Source organism: Alternaria triticimaculans, assembly GCF_023758025.1.
Source record: "Alternaria triticimaculans strain BMP 0046 chromosome Unknown scaffold_4, whole genome shotgun sequence".
Taxonomy (NCBI): domain Eukaryota; kingdom Fungi; phylum Ascomycota; class Dothideomycetes; order Pleosporales; family Pleosporaceae; genus Alternaria; species Alternaria triticimaculans.
Window position 1 is genome coordinate 103,322 of NW_026055961.1, and position 14,737 is coordinate 118,058.

Here is a 14,737-nt window from a genome sequence, read left to right on the forward strand (position 1 = left end):
AACCCAGTGTCTTCAGCGCTTGAACAAACCCAACAACTTCGCCTTATCGTTCTCACTCTCGACAGCACCAGAGCCCACCAGGATGCACCGCATAACAGCACCGTAAAGGATATCAATCATCTCATCCCTCGCAGCCACAATCTCATCCTTCTTAGCCTTGTACTCAGCATTCAACCCCTCAATCTTTTTGTGCAAATTCCTGGCAAACTCGGAGTTCTCTCGGGCAAGCTTTGCGCTCTTCGCGGCATCTGTATACATGGCTACCTTCATACCGTCGTACATGGCGGTCTCAGCTGCCTCCATTTCTTTGACGAAGCGGTCGTAGTGGTTGACGACGTTATTGTCGAAAACGTTATGTCCCTCTTTCATGGTCTCGACTTCGTCAATGATCTTTTCGGCGGCTGCCATGCGGCGGGTTTGCTTTTCGTTCAGGGATTTGTAGCGCTCGGTGAGAAGGGCTCCGAGCTGAGCGGCTTCTGATACGCCCAGGTCGCAGAGCTTGGTGAGCGTCTTGACGTCGATGAGGTATTCCGTCAAGTTTCCGATGCCGTAGCTTGGAGTGTAGTCATTGCTGCTGCCGTTGCCGTTGCTACTGCCGTTGCTGTTGTCATTGCTGTTGTCATTGCTGTTGTCATTGCTATCGCCATTGCTTTTGCCTTTGCTGTTGCCATTGCTACTGCCGTTGCTACTGCCATTGCTGTTGTCATTGCTGTTGTCATTGCTGTTGTCATTGCTGTTGTCATTGCTGTTGTCATTGCTGTTGTCATTGCTGTTGTCATGGCTTGCAGTGTAGATTTTGCTGTTGCAAATGTTGTTGCCGTTGCTGGTGCCATTGCTCGTGTCGTTGGTCATGGGGGCCTTTCCTTTGCCTTTATGATTGGATGAGGAATTTGACGCGTCGGCGAAGGTTGGGGACGAGACGACTGGAGGTGAACGCGGTGTGGGCGCAACAGAACCGTTGGCGGAAGGCATACTGGCAGTTTGACGAACAGGTGAGCGAGATGAATACCTGATGAAACCGTAGACTGAATTCATATTAAGATTTTGATAAAGAGGGGCTCGTTAACGATAGCTTTGTGGATGATGTTGGTGTGCAGAACGAAGGACGATGCTGTTGGTGAGTGAGTAGGCATGCTTTACCTTGGTTCCTGCTCGCTGGCCCACCTGAGTTCCTCCGCCACTCCCTCGTCACTTGGAGTCGCGAGCAATGTGGAAGCGACAAAGGGCGAAACACATGCTGCCATCACCTCTTGATTCCCGAGGGCGGCCACGACCCAGGACCGCGCACACTAACAAGCTACCTGTGACAAAGGGAGAGATGTTTGTGAGAGCCCAGTATTTTGTAGAGTGCTGCATATCCTGCGAAACAATGACCAGATCGGCAATGTTCTCGATTTAACATCATGGACCAACGAACGATGTGTGAAAGGAGAATTTTGACATCAATGCCGACGCTTGAGACTTCCCGTTCTCCTAGAGGAAAAGAGTGTGACATGGCAAATGATGTAGTACTTCATGTGACCTCCCTGACAGTAGTATCCGTCGAAGTAACGTCGACTTCAAGAATTCGATCGAGGCCAGACTGCATGCCTCAGGCACTTCTCACAGACAGCCCTGCCTGGTGTCGTCGGACACATCGGTCTAGGCATGCACCCTGGTAGGCCGGAGTATCACGTAAGAAGCCGAGGCAGGCCCGGAGAGGCGGGGAGGAACGACTGGAGCCAGGGAGGTGGGCTGATTTCTCGGTCTGGAGCCCCCATCTGACGGTAAGCGGCGATGTTGGATCGGCGTCGATGCTCCGCGAAGGATGGAGCATTGATGTGCAGGCAGGTGAGCAGGTGTATGTCGAGGAGGAGTAATCAGGCGCGGGATGTAGGCAAATGTCTCACCGCTATGACTACGCTGTATGTCTGTACGGGTTCGCTGGGAACGGTCAGCAGTGACGTAGTGACGGCAAATGGCGAATTGCGGGGGTTCCAGGTCGCAGCGTGGTTGCACATGTACATCATCTGAGGTCGCATAAGACGTCGAGGCAGGTACAAAGTGCCGACAGGCGTGTGTAAAGCCGAGTGAGTGGACTGGGCTCCCTGGTGCAATTACGGGGTGTGAGGAGAGCAGACATGGTGATGGTTCGCGCGAGGAAAGCAGGCCGACGAGCGCCCATGACCAGTCATCAATACGAGATGGTCAGAGGATAGATTGCTGACGAAGAGGCTGGGTGGGCGAGGAGTGGTCGAGGAAGTGGCGATGCGACTGTGGAAGGCGCGCCAGGCCGGATGAGGAACCATCAACAATCAACAGTAAGAGTGAGGGCAGCGGCAGGGAAGCCGCGTGGGGTGAGAGATCGGCATGCCGAAGCCAAGCCTACAGTAGTCGTGTTATGCTGGTCGTAGGCTAGGCTCACTGCAATCTAGCATGCTATGAGAGAATTGACTACCCCAGAGCCTACTTTGACGTTGGATCGAGACGTTGCATGTTCTTCCCTTGATGGAATCCGGAGTAGGCTGCACGATCTGTTTAGTCTTTTCTCTGTATGAGCCGGGCGGTCATGCTGGTGAGCGCTGAGCGGTTGTCTCGAATGTTCGGGCCGTTCAGTGCCGCCCCAGTCTTTATAACAGGTCCGGGACAGTTTGGTCTGATTGGGTACCAACCAGACGGTTCGCAGGTTGCATCAAGTCGAGCGAGCGACTGGGCTGGGTCAGTCTGCTACAAGCGGCGCGCGCACAGCGACTGTTGAGCAGAAGCAAGAGTTAGCGCTCGCCATGGGGCATAGGCGACGGTTAACCGCTGGAGGCAGCGCATCACTCGCAGCGTGCAGTGCTGGGCCGTCGCACGCTGAAGCCCCTTCGCAGCGCATCGCCGTGGAGGGCCAGGCCTGACCTATTGGATGCAGTCGCGCTAGCCGGTGGGCTGGAAGAGGGAAGCATCTACCCAGCACTCTTGGCGGCTTTGGAGCCGCGAGCAAAACTTCGGTCCCTCCCTCGAGGTCCCGACCTTCTTTGTCTCCTGATGCACTAGCCCGTCTGCTGCGACACTGTCCTGTTGTTGTTGTTTTGCGCCTTGCCCTCACGACTAACGGCCGATCCCCCGACGCCCACGACGACACGGCCGACCGCAATTGCCTCGACTGCTGTGCCAGCCGGAGCTGCACACCCCTCTCCGCCCCCAGGAGCCTCAAAGCCGCGTCCACCGCGTCCAGCAACTGCCGCCTACCAACACGCACCACCCTGCGCCGCAGCCACGTCCTGGCCGCGCACGCCTCCAATGGCCGTACTGGAGAGCACTGCAGTCGCCCGCGACGCCAAACCCGCCCAGCTCGCCTCGTCTCCCCTCGCCCGGGTGATGCGCGAGTTCGAGGAGCTCGTCCAGGGCTTCGAGACGGGGCTGCTGCGCTCGCTCGAGGACCCCGCCGCCGACGACGTGACCACGCCCAAGAGCACCGCCCGGCGCGACGAGATCCGCCGCGAGGCCTGCCGGCTGGCCATCTCGGACCTCAGCAACCAGTACACCCCCAAGTACATCCGCCGGTCGCTCGACGCTGCCGAACTCGAGGGCAAGCGCGTCGAGGACCAGCTGCAGAGCCTCTCGCTCAGCGGCCGCGCTGCCGACGACGAGAGCGACCTGGGCAGCCTGCACAATGGCTACTTCCGCCTCTACTCCACCGAGCTCTTCGACCTGCTCGGCCAGCCCACGGAGCTGCGCTTCGGCACCCTGCGCTTCCACAAAGACACGCTGAGCCTGCCCGAGACCCCCTCGCCGCCCCACGTCACCGTCGAACTCGCCCTCAACGACGCCTTCTTCGTCGCCGACTCGGAGGAGACGCTGCCCTACCACACGTTCCGCCTGCCCACCACGCCCTCGTTACAGAACCGCGGCATACGCAGCCGGAAGTACGACGACGACGGCACCTTCCCCGAATACGACTCGTGGCTGCTCTTCACCTTCCTCGGCAACGGCTGCATCAAGCTCGAGGTGCCTATCGAGATGTGCGCAGACGTCTACGGCGGCTGTCTGCGGGGCCGGGAGAACGAGGAAGTGCTCTTCTGGGGTTTCTTTGTTGACGATGACGAGTAGCGTCGCATCACATTTGCTTGGACTGGAGTTGGTATCAAGAGCTAGACAGGGCTTGGCATTGGAGTTGGGCGCAAAGGACTGGCCTGGTCGGCCGCCGGAACGGGTGCTTGGACATGCATTCACGACTCACGAATTTCCTTAACTGTACCTTCCTCTTCTCATCCCCGCTGCGGGGCCATATTCCCTCACACTTTAGGCCGTCAATCCTGCGCGTCACTACATTCTTTCCAATTGCGTTCTGGGCGGCATTGTGCATAGCAGTTTACAGTTTACTCCTCAAAAGGCGGACGATGAGGTAGATGATAGAGCGCATGGAGCGACACAGCATTGGTACTCGATAATACACACCGACGGACAAATCACATGCGCCGGATAAACCTTCTGCCGATCCCTTGCTCTTACCTTTTCTGATGTCCAGCCAACCTTTGCATCTGCATTATCCTCAATTCGGCAGTCCACAAAGCAACATGGCGCCCACCTTGCCCGAAGCAGACGCTGCCGCTGCGAACGCGCCCGTTGTCGCAAACACAGGATTCAGGTTGGGCGACGAGGAACAATTTTCAGATGCAAGCGACAGCGACCAATCACAGACGAGCCAGCGAGGCGCTTCCCCGAGGCGAGCAAACGGCCAGGCGCCTGCGACCAAGTCGAAGAAGAAAAAGCAAAAGGACCGACGCAAGATGGGCGCATTGGCTGATGAGTTAGTCGACGTCTTGGGCGACGCCTTCTCGACGCCCCAAGCCGACCTGCAGAGTGGTATGTCACGTGTTGGACATGACGATCTAACGTCTATTGATCCTACGCGCACTTGCTTTTGGCACGTGCGACCGGGGTGAGCGAGTCTAACAAGATGCAGGCCCGGTCCAGCAAGCCAACGGCGACCAAACTATGGCCATTGATTCCGACCCTATGGGCAAGAAGATGAGTGCGTTCTCCAACGGACCCTCAAACGTTCATTTCACCGTCATACTAAACCCTACCTAGACAAACGCACCCGCCAGAATCTCGCCAGGATGCAAGCACGCAAAGAAAGAAAAGTGGCTAACCCCAAGATGGACATATCGGAAGACAAGACACTACAAGCCCAGATGGCAGCCGCGGAGCGCATAGGCATGTCCTTGGACGCGTACCGTAAGATCGGCAGTGGCAAGGGCATGTCAAGAGCAGCCGCACGGAGAGCAAAGAAAGATGCCATCCGAAAAGAACGAGCTGCAGCCGCCGTAGACGAAATGGAGATTGGATAAAGGAGCTGAAAAGACGTGCGTGGTGGCTTGAGATGAAAGTGCGGAGAAAGCATGAAGCTAAGGAACGAGACCATCCAAAAAAGCCGATGCATCAAACAACGTTTTCCCATGTCGCACGCTTTCGGACGTGATCTTGTTTTTCTTGCGTCTTCTCCATGCGTACATGAAGATGCAAGACAGACGCCACTGTCGTATCCCTCTCACGTCTCCGCCAAGTCTCACATGTTCGTATCCCAGAACGTAGCGTTCGCACTGCAAACTATGGTTCCCCAACCGCCGCTGAGCTGGATCTAACGTACCGTTTCTTTCGGTCCCACTCCCTTTCGCGAGCGTTTTCTGTCACTCTCGCTTACCTAGACACTGCGGGTCAACTATCGTCCTCATTACCAAATGCGTGGCAACCGCTTCACCGCACCTCATGAGGAAAAGCAAATGTGCAAAACAAAAATCGTTCAGTGTGGCTGGCAGATAGTATGTTGGTCTTGCTCATCTGGAGATTACCCTTTTTTTGTGTGCCGATACTGGCCGGCATCGTGGTTATGCTCCGCGGGGAGGATCAGGGTGATGGGTGTGATGTGAGGCGTGAAGGCGAAAAAGAAATGGTGTCACAAAAAGTAAGGATTGCATGCAGATATGTGTCACGTGAGAGAATGCTGTTGCGGACCCTCTTTTCTGCCAACGGATGCGGCCAGATGGGTTGGGGGTTTAGTGATTTCTTTGGGGATGGAACAAGCAAAGGCGATGTTGCACAAAGGGGTTTAGATACCCTGATTGAGCAGATCGGATGCGTTGTGTGAGATGTGGCAAGCATGGTTCAGGTGGTGTGGAGACCAAATAGGAAGGTGTGGGGAGTGGGATTGATTGGTGGTGATGGCAGGGCTGAGCAGATGAAATGGTGGAGTGATGTGGCGGAAGATAGACGCAATCTGGGAGAAGGCGTTCTTGATAGAGGGCGTTGATGCTGTTGTATACGACATGACTGTTTCAGATCTTCGTAAACATTTGGAAAGCGTATTGTAGAGCTTGCTACGTAAGTAGAAAGGACCTTCACTCTTACCTTTGCCACTGGCATCTATAATGGTGGCGATTATTGAGGGACAAGGAGACCACGTGAATTGTATGAGAATGGAAGACGGTATGGTTAAGGCGATTGGATTCTTGCGATGAGACCCAAGTCGTCAAATGCCATTACATTCAAATCGCGCTTTGTTCTATCACAACGCAACCCAGCACCTACACTGCCCCTACTCATGCACATTATGAATATGCCCGGACTCATCAATCTCCACCTTCGCCCTCTTCAAACTAGCATTCCTCGGGTTAGGCGCCTCAAAGATCTCCTTGAGCTCCTCAAGCGTCTTGCCAGCCGTCTCCACGAAGAAGAAGAAGATAAGCGCAATCTCAATGCAAATCCACACAATATACACAAGATACAACTTCCAGCCAATCTTCTCGATACCGACGGAAATACCGTAGGTGTTGACGACCATGGCGACGTTGAGGAAGAGGAAGTTGAGGCCGGAGCCCTTGGCGCGAGTACGGTTTTCGAGACACTCGACGGCGTAGAGGGTTTGGAGGGGGGTCCAGCCCCAGGCGAAGAAGATGCCGAAGAGGTAGATGGAGACGATGGTGCCGTAGGCGAGGTTGTTGTCGGGGGTTGCTGTGGCAGTGAAGGCTGTGAGGAGGACGTAGGCGAAGAGGCCGCCCCAGAGACCGCCCATGAGCATCTTTCGTCGGCCGAGCCTGTCGAGGAGGGTGGCGCCGTAGATGGCGGCCAACATGCTGAAGATTGGGTTGATGGCGTTGATGAGAAGTTGCTTGTTTGGATCTTCTCAATTTAGCATGTTATTCATTTGTCTTGAGTACAATCAGAACTTACCAGTAATTCCAGCGTTTTTGACCATGGCTGGCATGAAGTAGCTGACGACGTTGTTACCACTCCATTGCCCGAAGAAAGCCATGGCGATGACCATGGCCAGACGGTAGCGTGCAGCCTTGGTGTTTCCCAGCTCACGGAAGTCCCACCACGGGTTGTCGTTGCGAGTGACAGCAAAGTCCTCGGTAATCTCGTGTAGCTGGAGCTGGACGATGGGAGAGTTGGGGTTGCCGTTTCCGTGGTACTTGGCCATGATGGCGATGGCCTCCTCCCTGCGGTCATGGGCTAGTAGCCAACGCGGCGTTTCTGGGAAGAACATGATCAAGCCCATGACAATAGTAGGCAGAATGCACTGAACGATAGTTGGGATTCTCCAAGCCCACGAAGAGTTGCCCATGTGGAGATTGGTGCCGTACGTGGTCCATCCAGCCAGAATGTTGCCGACCCACCAGAAGTTGTTGTACATACCAGCCATGGTTCCACGGTAGGCAGGATGCGCGAGTTCGACGGTATAGGCAGGGCCAGCAGCAGACGCGATGGATGCGCCAAATCCGAGGATGAAGCGACCAGCAATGAAATGTCCCATCTCGTGGGCTGTGGCTTGAACGGCGGTTCCGACGAGGACGAGCGCGCAGCCGACGGCGATGCAGATACGGCGACCGTAGCCATCAGCAAGGAATCCACAGAATGGAAAGGCGGCGATTTGACCAAGGTTGTAGATGATAAAGATGATACCAGTGCTCGATCCCTCGCCAGTCAACCCGAAGGTGTTCTGGTAGGCTTTCATCGCGTTGATGGATCCCATGAGGGAGCTGTCGAACCCGTTGAGCGTAGAGACGAGGTAACCAACGCCCATGATCATGTAGAGCTGGATCATGCCGCGAGACCATAGCTTCGGCTTCTCTGCCTCAAGAGCAGCGGCTGTATGCTGTCAGCGCATTCCTCCATTGTCTCAGACATGATTTTGACTTACTGAGAGCTACCGAAGCGACATTGGCCTCCTTGACGTTCGCATGCTTGTTCATGTCGTCGTCAACTGCACTCAGCTGGTGCGTCACAGCGCCCATGTCTTCACTCTTCTCCGCCATCTTGAATGTGTCGCTGGCAAGGACTGGAGAAGATCTGGAAGTGTGGAGCAGAAAAACGGGAAAGCTCTCCACTTGATGGCCGATTTGCAACGATGCGCAAGCTTTCCGGAATACTGGGTCTCTTTATAGTATACAGGCTTCTCCGCAAAACAAGTAGCGCCTGCAGGTAATCTTACCCCATGGCACCGAGGCATATGCTCTACCTTCCTGACCCGATGCATGGTTTCTGCTCTGCATGCAAACTGTTGCGCTCAGGCGCCACCCGGTTGGCCAAGTATGCTTGTTGTACGGCAATAGCACCGCATTAGGGGCGGAATATTAGCGGGATTACTGGGAAATTTTCAACTTCCAAGCTCGCTATACCACGATGGTACCAAGGCCAAGTAATAGGGCCTTCTGCAGGGGCGGGCCCAGGTCCAGAAGCAGGCCGGTTAGCGGACGGACCTCCCAAATTGTACCAGCTCTGGAGCGCCACGCGCGAAGTCTTTACGAAGGAGATGAATCAAGAATTGAGCCGGTCGGGTTGGCATTGAGTCGCGATGAACCAGGCGAGGGTTAATGTGGTGTAGCTGGGCTGGGCAGCGGAGTGCGGGGATGGATTCCTGGAGTAAAGCCAGCCGAGTTGGGCAGCCGCCCCGTTGATCAGACCCCTTGGAAAGAGAAACCAGACACCTACCTCTGCAAATACAGTCGTAAGAAATTTAATAAACCTGCAGTGCCTCTATGTGTTATAGAAACGCGTTCGGAAATCATCACAAGCTGTAAAGCGCCTGTCCAAAGTTTTCCAAGGTTCCCTTCAACGGAGTCGGAGTGATCAAGCGAAGAACCCCCGCTCGCGCTTGCGCCCGGACGTCGCCCCATCAACCCCCGATGCGAGCCCTCCCCAGCTCCTACATGCAACATGCGCCGTTTATTGCCGACACGTTCCTTAGTCCTGTCACCTGAGAAGCAGATGGAACGTCCTCTTGGCATCTACAACATGTGGGCGGACGGCTTCCCTGATCAGTCCAAGTCGCGCTGCCTACCGCAGTACCGCCGCCTTACTGTGGGGTGTCGACAACTGTATCAAAGATAGAGGACGTAGAGCAGTGGTTCGTGGAAGTACCATCAACTTCCAATTCATCCATCATGTCTTCAGGTCAACACCCAGCGAGCGTTCCAGACTGGAACAACCTCGATATCCTCCACAAGAACACGCTGCCTGCGCGCGCATACTTTCACAACTACGCATCGGAGGCTGATGCGCTTAGTTCCGATGTGAACAAGTCTACAACCCACAGCCTCTCCGGCACGTGGAAGTTCCAGCATTCATATTCGCCTTTTGAGGCTCCGGAAGGATTTGAGTCCACTACATTCGACACATCATCATGGAGCGACATTGCCGTGCCAGGCATGTGGCAGCTGCAGGGCTTCGGCAAAGGCCCGCAATATACCAACGTAATCTATCACATTCCGGTTGATCCTCCCAACGTGCCTTTTACCGAGAACGAGACTGGATCCTACGTTCGTAAGTTCAAGGTCCCGAAGGATCTCCAGGACGGTCAGCTTCGACTCCGCTTTGAAGGTGTCGATGCCGCTTTTCACGTCTGGGTGAACGGTAAAGAAGTTGGCTATTCCCAGGGTAGCAGAAACCCTGATGAGTTTGATATTACTTCGTTCGTCGACCTCAATGCCGAGAACACCCTGGCTGTTAGGGTGTACCAGCATTGCGACGGAACGTACATCGAAGACCAAGACCAGTGGTGGCTGAGTGGCATGTGAGTATGGTCTGTTGTCGAGATGAACTGAAACTCATCATCATAGATTCCGTGACGTCTTCCTTGTTGGCTTCCCCAAGGCTTCCCGAATCGAGAACGTCTTTGCCCAGACGCTTCTGGATTCCTCCTACACTGATGCCGAACTCAAAGTCAAGATCAGTGCGACTGGCTCTGGCAAGGTTGCAGTAAAGCTGCTGGATGCAAAGAAGCAAGAAGTCGCCTCATCCGAGGCGGATATCAAGGGTGACGGTGTGACTGAACTCAGTATACAGGCCAAGGACCCACTCAAGTGGACTGCTGAGTCGCCAAACCTCTACCATCTTGTGGTCTCTTCCGGCGATCAAGTTATTGTTCAACGCATTGGTTTCAGACAAGTAGAGATGAAAGATGGACTTATCAAAGTCAACGGTAAGAGAGTCGTGTTCCGCGGAGTCAACCGCCATGAACATCATCCCACTCTTGGTCGTGCTGTGCCGTACGAGTTCATGAAAGAAGATCTTCTCCTCATGAAGCGTCACAACATCAACGCGATCCGTACATCTCATCAGCTCAACGACCCACGACTGTACGACCTGGCAGACGAGATGGGTTTCTGGGTCATCGATGAAGCAGACGTGGAATGCCATGGATTCGAAAGTATCGCCGATGCCGCGCTTTCGAAGGAAGAGCGTAATCTGCCGTTCCGTGAGCGTCAGCTTATAACTAGGGATAAAGCCGCGGAATGGACGACCGACAACCCAGACTGGACGAAGGCGTATGTGGACCGTGCGGAAGCACTCGTTAAGAGAGACCAGATGCATCCATCGATCATCATTTGGTCTCTTGGCAACGAGGGTTTCATGGGACGAAACTTCGTGGCCATGTACGAGCACATCAAGAAGTACGACGACAGCCGGCCTATTCACTACGAAGCGGATATCTACGCAGACACCATGGATATGTACTCCAGGATGTATCCCCCGCTTGACGAGATTATCAAGTTTGGTCAAGACAAGGAAAAGAAGAAGCCACTGGTGCTTTGTGAATACGTAAGTTACGCCATGTTTATCCTTAGTTATATGACTCACCGTAGTAGATCCACGCCATGGGCAACGGCCCCGGTAACATCAAAGAGTACATCGATGCCTTCTACAAGTACCCAACCTTACAGGGAGGTTTCGCTTGGGAATGGGCGAACCACGGTCTTCTCACCAAGGACAAGCAGACCGGCGAAGAATTCTACGCCTATGGTGGTGATTTCGGCGAGGAGGTTCACGACTCAACCTTCGTCATGGACGGTCTTGTCAACTCCGATCATTCGCCCAACGCTGGTTTAATCGAGTACAAGAAGGCTATTGAGCCTGTACAGCTTCTAGAAGTGAATGGTTCAAAGGCCACGTTCATCAACCGTTACGACTTCATTACGCTCGATCACTTGGTCTGCAAATACACATCAGTCTCCTCTTCATCCTCTGATGGGGTTACTGGAGATCTGCAAATTCCTTCTGGTATCTTGCCTGGCCAAACCTTCGAGGTGCAACTTCCTACGATCGAAGCTCGCGAGGAGGAGGTTTTGGTTAGCATCTCGTTCCAGCTGAAGGAGGCTACACCATACTTGAAGGCAGGCTTCGAGATTGCAACAGCACAGGTACCTGTGACTCCGGTGTCGTCCTTGAAGAAGCCTCAATCATCAGGCAAGCAAGTCACTGTTGAGACACCATCCCGCAACACCCTCAAGATTACGACGGATCAAGCCACCTGGGAGTTCAACACGCTCCACGGCAGTCTCACCTCCTGGAAGCAAGGCTCAACCGAACTTATCTCCAAAGCGCCTGAAATGGACATCTTCCGCGCTCCTACCGACAACGACATCCCACAAGACGGTTGGGATTGGAAGGACAAGCAACTCCACCACGCAAAGCCATTGACCCGCAAGGTCGAGTGGTCACAATCAGGCTCAGACACTTTCAAGGTCACCGTGCATCAACGCGTCGCACCTCCCGTCCTTTCATGGTCCATCGACTGCGTTCTCACATACACATTCAGCGCCAACGGCACCCTATCCGTCCACGTCACCGGCACACCCAAGGGCGAGAACCTACCCCGCACCCTCCCCCGCATCGGCCTCGTCCTAGAACTCCCCGCGCAATTCCAACACGTCGAATGGTTCGGCCGCGGCTACGGCGAAACCTACCGCGACAGCAAGCTCTCCCAGCCCGTAGGCAAGTACACAGCCTCCAGCATCGACGCCCTCTGGGTCGACTACGAAGTACCCCAAGAATCGGCGAACCGCACAGATACCCGCTATGTCAGCGTTACGAATGGTAGCGGCGCGGGATTGCTCGCTCAGTTCGCGGATAAGAAGGGTGGGCAGAGGAAGTTGTTTGACTTCCAGGTTAGCCATTATAGGATGAAGGATGTTGCGGCTGCGGACCATCCGCATGAGTTGAGGAGGAAGAAGAGGGAGGAGGTTGTGCTGAGGTTGGATGCGGAACATCATGGTTTGGGGAGTGGGAGCTGTGGCCCGAGGACGCTGGATGAGTATAGTTTGCTGTGCGAGCCTTTTGAGTTTGAGGTTGTGTTGCAGGCACCGTAGATAGGTATCGTGGGTATACAATGAACGTTATCATAGTTCACTTGCTAGACTCTTTGTTCGAATTTCCGATGTCGCGCGTTGATGGAGGCGGGTCGCGGTAACCTTGCGGACGTCCTTCCACGTGCACTCCGCTCTTGCTCTCACCTGCACCTATCGCGACTGCCGAATTTTTACCCCACCCCACCCACTGTTGTCTATTTCGCATATCGCACACCACTTGACTCTCAATCCCCTCAAGGCTAGCATCATGGTGAGAACGAAGAAGCGACGAGTAAGTACTGACGCGACTGCACCGCAATGATGACCAAGCTAACAAATAGCAGAAGTCGCAGTCGCCAGCCCGCGGTACCACTTCAAAGCGCGCACGTGTGAGCTCACCTGGGGTCTCGCAACGCACCCGACACGAAGACCATGATCCGCATTCGTCACGCGCCGGATCTGTCAAAGATACATACTCGGCCCAGAGGCAAAACGGCTCAACATCACTTCCCACTGGAGAAGACTGGGTGTTTCGCGTGAAGGTCATCTCGTCCGCCACAGACTTGAGAGATGATCTGTTCAGGAATGCGGTACAAGGACTCGTCCGGATATGTTTCCCTGATGGTATCCTGGACCAACTGGGACCTCAAGTACTGGAGCAACATATGCGCGAAGAGAACGCGCCTGAACGAAACATCGAGAGAATGTCGGAGATTTTCCAGTCTGAGATGACGCAGCGCATGGCTTCAATGCTCGCTTTGCATCTCGACACGGCTTCGAAACTCGATACAGTGGTGAAGAACCTGCTGGTAGCTAGTGCAAGAGCTCATGGGAATGATTTTGGAGATGACGTTTTGGGTCACCTCACCGCTAGTTTACTCAAGCTGAAAACTAGAACTTCTGGACACTCGACGGAATGGCTAGCCGGAAGTGACGCGGCACAAGAGGTGGACAGTGACGGCAGAGATACGAGCAACAGCGACGATTCAGAAGCAGAACCTACACCACCACCGAAATCAACGAAGAAGAAGAACAAGAGGCATGAAAAAGAGGTGAAGACAGGACGGTCAAGTGATGAGGTTCATGTCGCAAAACCTGCGAAAACGCATAGCAGCTCGTCAGCAGCCCTGCGTCAGCAACGTATTCAGAGGAGAAGAGACCGGAAAATCTCTTCAAAGTGGCAATGGGACGCCAATGCACAGGAACTCTCAGACAACGCTATAGCTCGGATCTTTTCACGCACCAGCGATCTGTTTGCTTATCATGCGTTACCTATCTCGAAACGAAAGCTTGGGCCTGATGCAACATTGAGTCAGCTTGGCCGTGAGATGCAGTCTCTACTCGACGATATGCCAGCTGAGGAGTTCGAAAAATGGGTCGAGAGCTTACAGAAGCTGCTCGATGGCGACCGCGACATGTTAGAGCGACAGGAGATACGCACGTCGGCAGACCAGCAGCAGTCGACTCGCGCAACGCCCGCACCTATTGAAACACGAAGACGCTCTCGGAAGGCTACAAAAGATACATCAGACAGTTTATCATACCCGGGCTCCGATCCAGATAGCGCTAGCAGACCCTCGCGTCCGGAGGCTGTTGTCAAACTCGAGGCTGTCACCAACCTAACAAAACTACCCGAGAACGATCAAAGAAAGTCGTTATCGGAAGCTACGACTACCTTTCGAAATCCTGCAACAGAAAAGCGCCTTGTTCAGGCGGCTAGGCAAGTTATAGAGGAAGTGAAGGGACGGAAGACTCGGAGTCATGGAAGCCAACTGGATGAAGTGAGTCTTTTTGTGATAGTGTCTTGAAATATACTAATCGTTGTCAGGCCCCATGGGTTGAGGACCAGATTCCGATAACGATGCTGCTTTGGGGTAAGAGCAGCGTTACCCGGTCTCAGCGCCTAGACATTGCACGAACCATCATGGACAATTTACACCGTCGGAGCCCAGCTGATGTAAGGCTTTTCTCTTTAATCGATATGTCCCAGCTGATTCGGTTTAGTGCATCCGAACCACGGAGGTAGACGGCACGAATGCGACTCTAACAAAGACAAATCTCGAAGATGCTATCGTTGGCGCCTTTCCTGAGCCTGGGTTAACATTCAGCTTTATCAATACGTTGAAAGTCATTGAACGTAGCTT

General features: G+C 54.2%; 6 protein-coding genes across 6 annotated transcripts; 4 read left to right on the top strand and 2 right to left on the bottom strand.

The window, feature by feature from the left end:
* Positions 1 to 12: 12 nt before the first annotated feature.
* On the bottom strand, positions 13 to 1,035 carry J4E78_003650 (uncharacterized protein; the record flags this gene model as incomplete). The annotated part of the gene is made up of 2 exons (XM_049364287.1): positions 13 to 858; positions 1,027 to 1,035. 2 exons carry the CDS (start codon positions 1,033 to 1,035, stop codon positions 13 to 15), a joined length of 855 nt encoding a protein of 284 aa, XP_049223365.1.
* Positions 1,036 to 3,264: 2,229 nt separating this feature from the next.
* On the top strand, positions 3,265 to 4,074 carry J4E78_003651 (uncharacterized protein; the record flags this gene model as incomplete). Its single annotated transcript, XM_049364288.1, has 1 exon — positions 3,265 to 4,074. One exon carries the CDS (start codon positions 3,265 to 3,267, stop codon positions 4,072 to 4,074), a length of 810 nt encoding a protein of 269 aa, XP_049223366.1.
* A 467-nt stretch (positions 4,075 to 4,541) lies between these two features.
* J4E78_003652 (uncharacterized protein) lies at positions 4,542 to 5,318 on the top strand (the record flags this gene model as incomplete). The annotated part of the gene is made up of 3 exons (XM_049364289.1): positions 4,542 to 4,830; positions 4,931 to 4,999; positions 5,059 to 5,318. The coding sequence occupies 3 exons, from the start codon at positions 4,542 to 4,544 to the stop codon at positions 5,316 to 5,318; spliced, it is 618 nt and encodes a 205-aa protein (XP_049223367.1).
* Positions 5,319 to 6,562: 1,244 nt separating this feature from the next.
* Positions 6,563 to 8,282, bottom strand: J4E78_003653 (uncharacterized protein; the record flags this gene model as incomplete). Its single annotated transcript, XM_049364290.1, has 3 exons — positions 6,563 to 7,146; positions 7,198 to 8,115; positions 8,168 to 8,282. 3 exons carry the CDS (start codon positions 8,280 to 8,282, stop codon positions 6,563 to 6,565), a joined length of 1,617 nt encoding a protein of 538 aa, XP_049223368.1.
* Positions 8,283 to 9,410: 1,128 nt separating this feature from the next.
* On the top strand, positions 9,411 to 12,614 carry J4E78_003654 (uncharacterized protein; the record flags this gene model as incomplete). The annotated part of the gene is made up of 3 exons (XM_049364291.1): positions 9,411 to 10,039; positions 10,086 to 11,067; positions 11,115 to 12,614. The coding sequence occupies 3 exons, from the start codon at positions 9,411 to 9,413 to the stop codon at positions 12,612 to 12,614; spliced, it is 3,111 nt and encodes a 1,036-aa protein (XP_049223369.1).
* A 247-nt stretch (positions 12,615 to 12,861) lies between these two features.
* On the top strand, positions 12,862 to 14,619 carry J4E78_003655 (uncharacterized protein; the record flags this gene model as incomplete). The annotated part of the gene is made up of 3 exons (XM_049364292.1): positions 12,862 to 12,885; positions 12,938 to 14,374; positions 14,422 to 14,619. 3 exons carry the CDS (start codon positions 12,862 to 12,864, stop codon positions 14,617 to 14,619), a joined length of 1,659 nt encoding a protein of 552 aa, XP_049223370.1.
* Between the last annotated feature and the right edge of the window lie 118 nt (positions 14,620 to 14,737).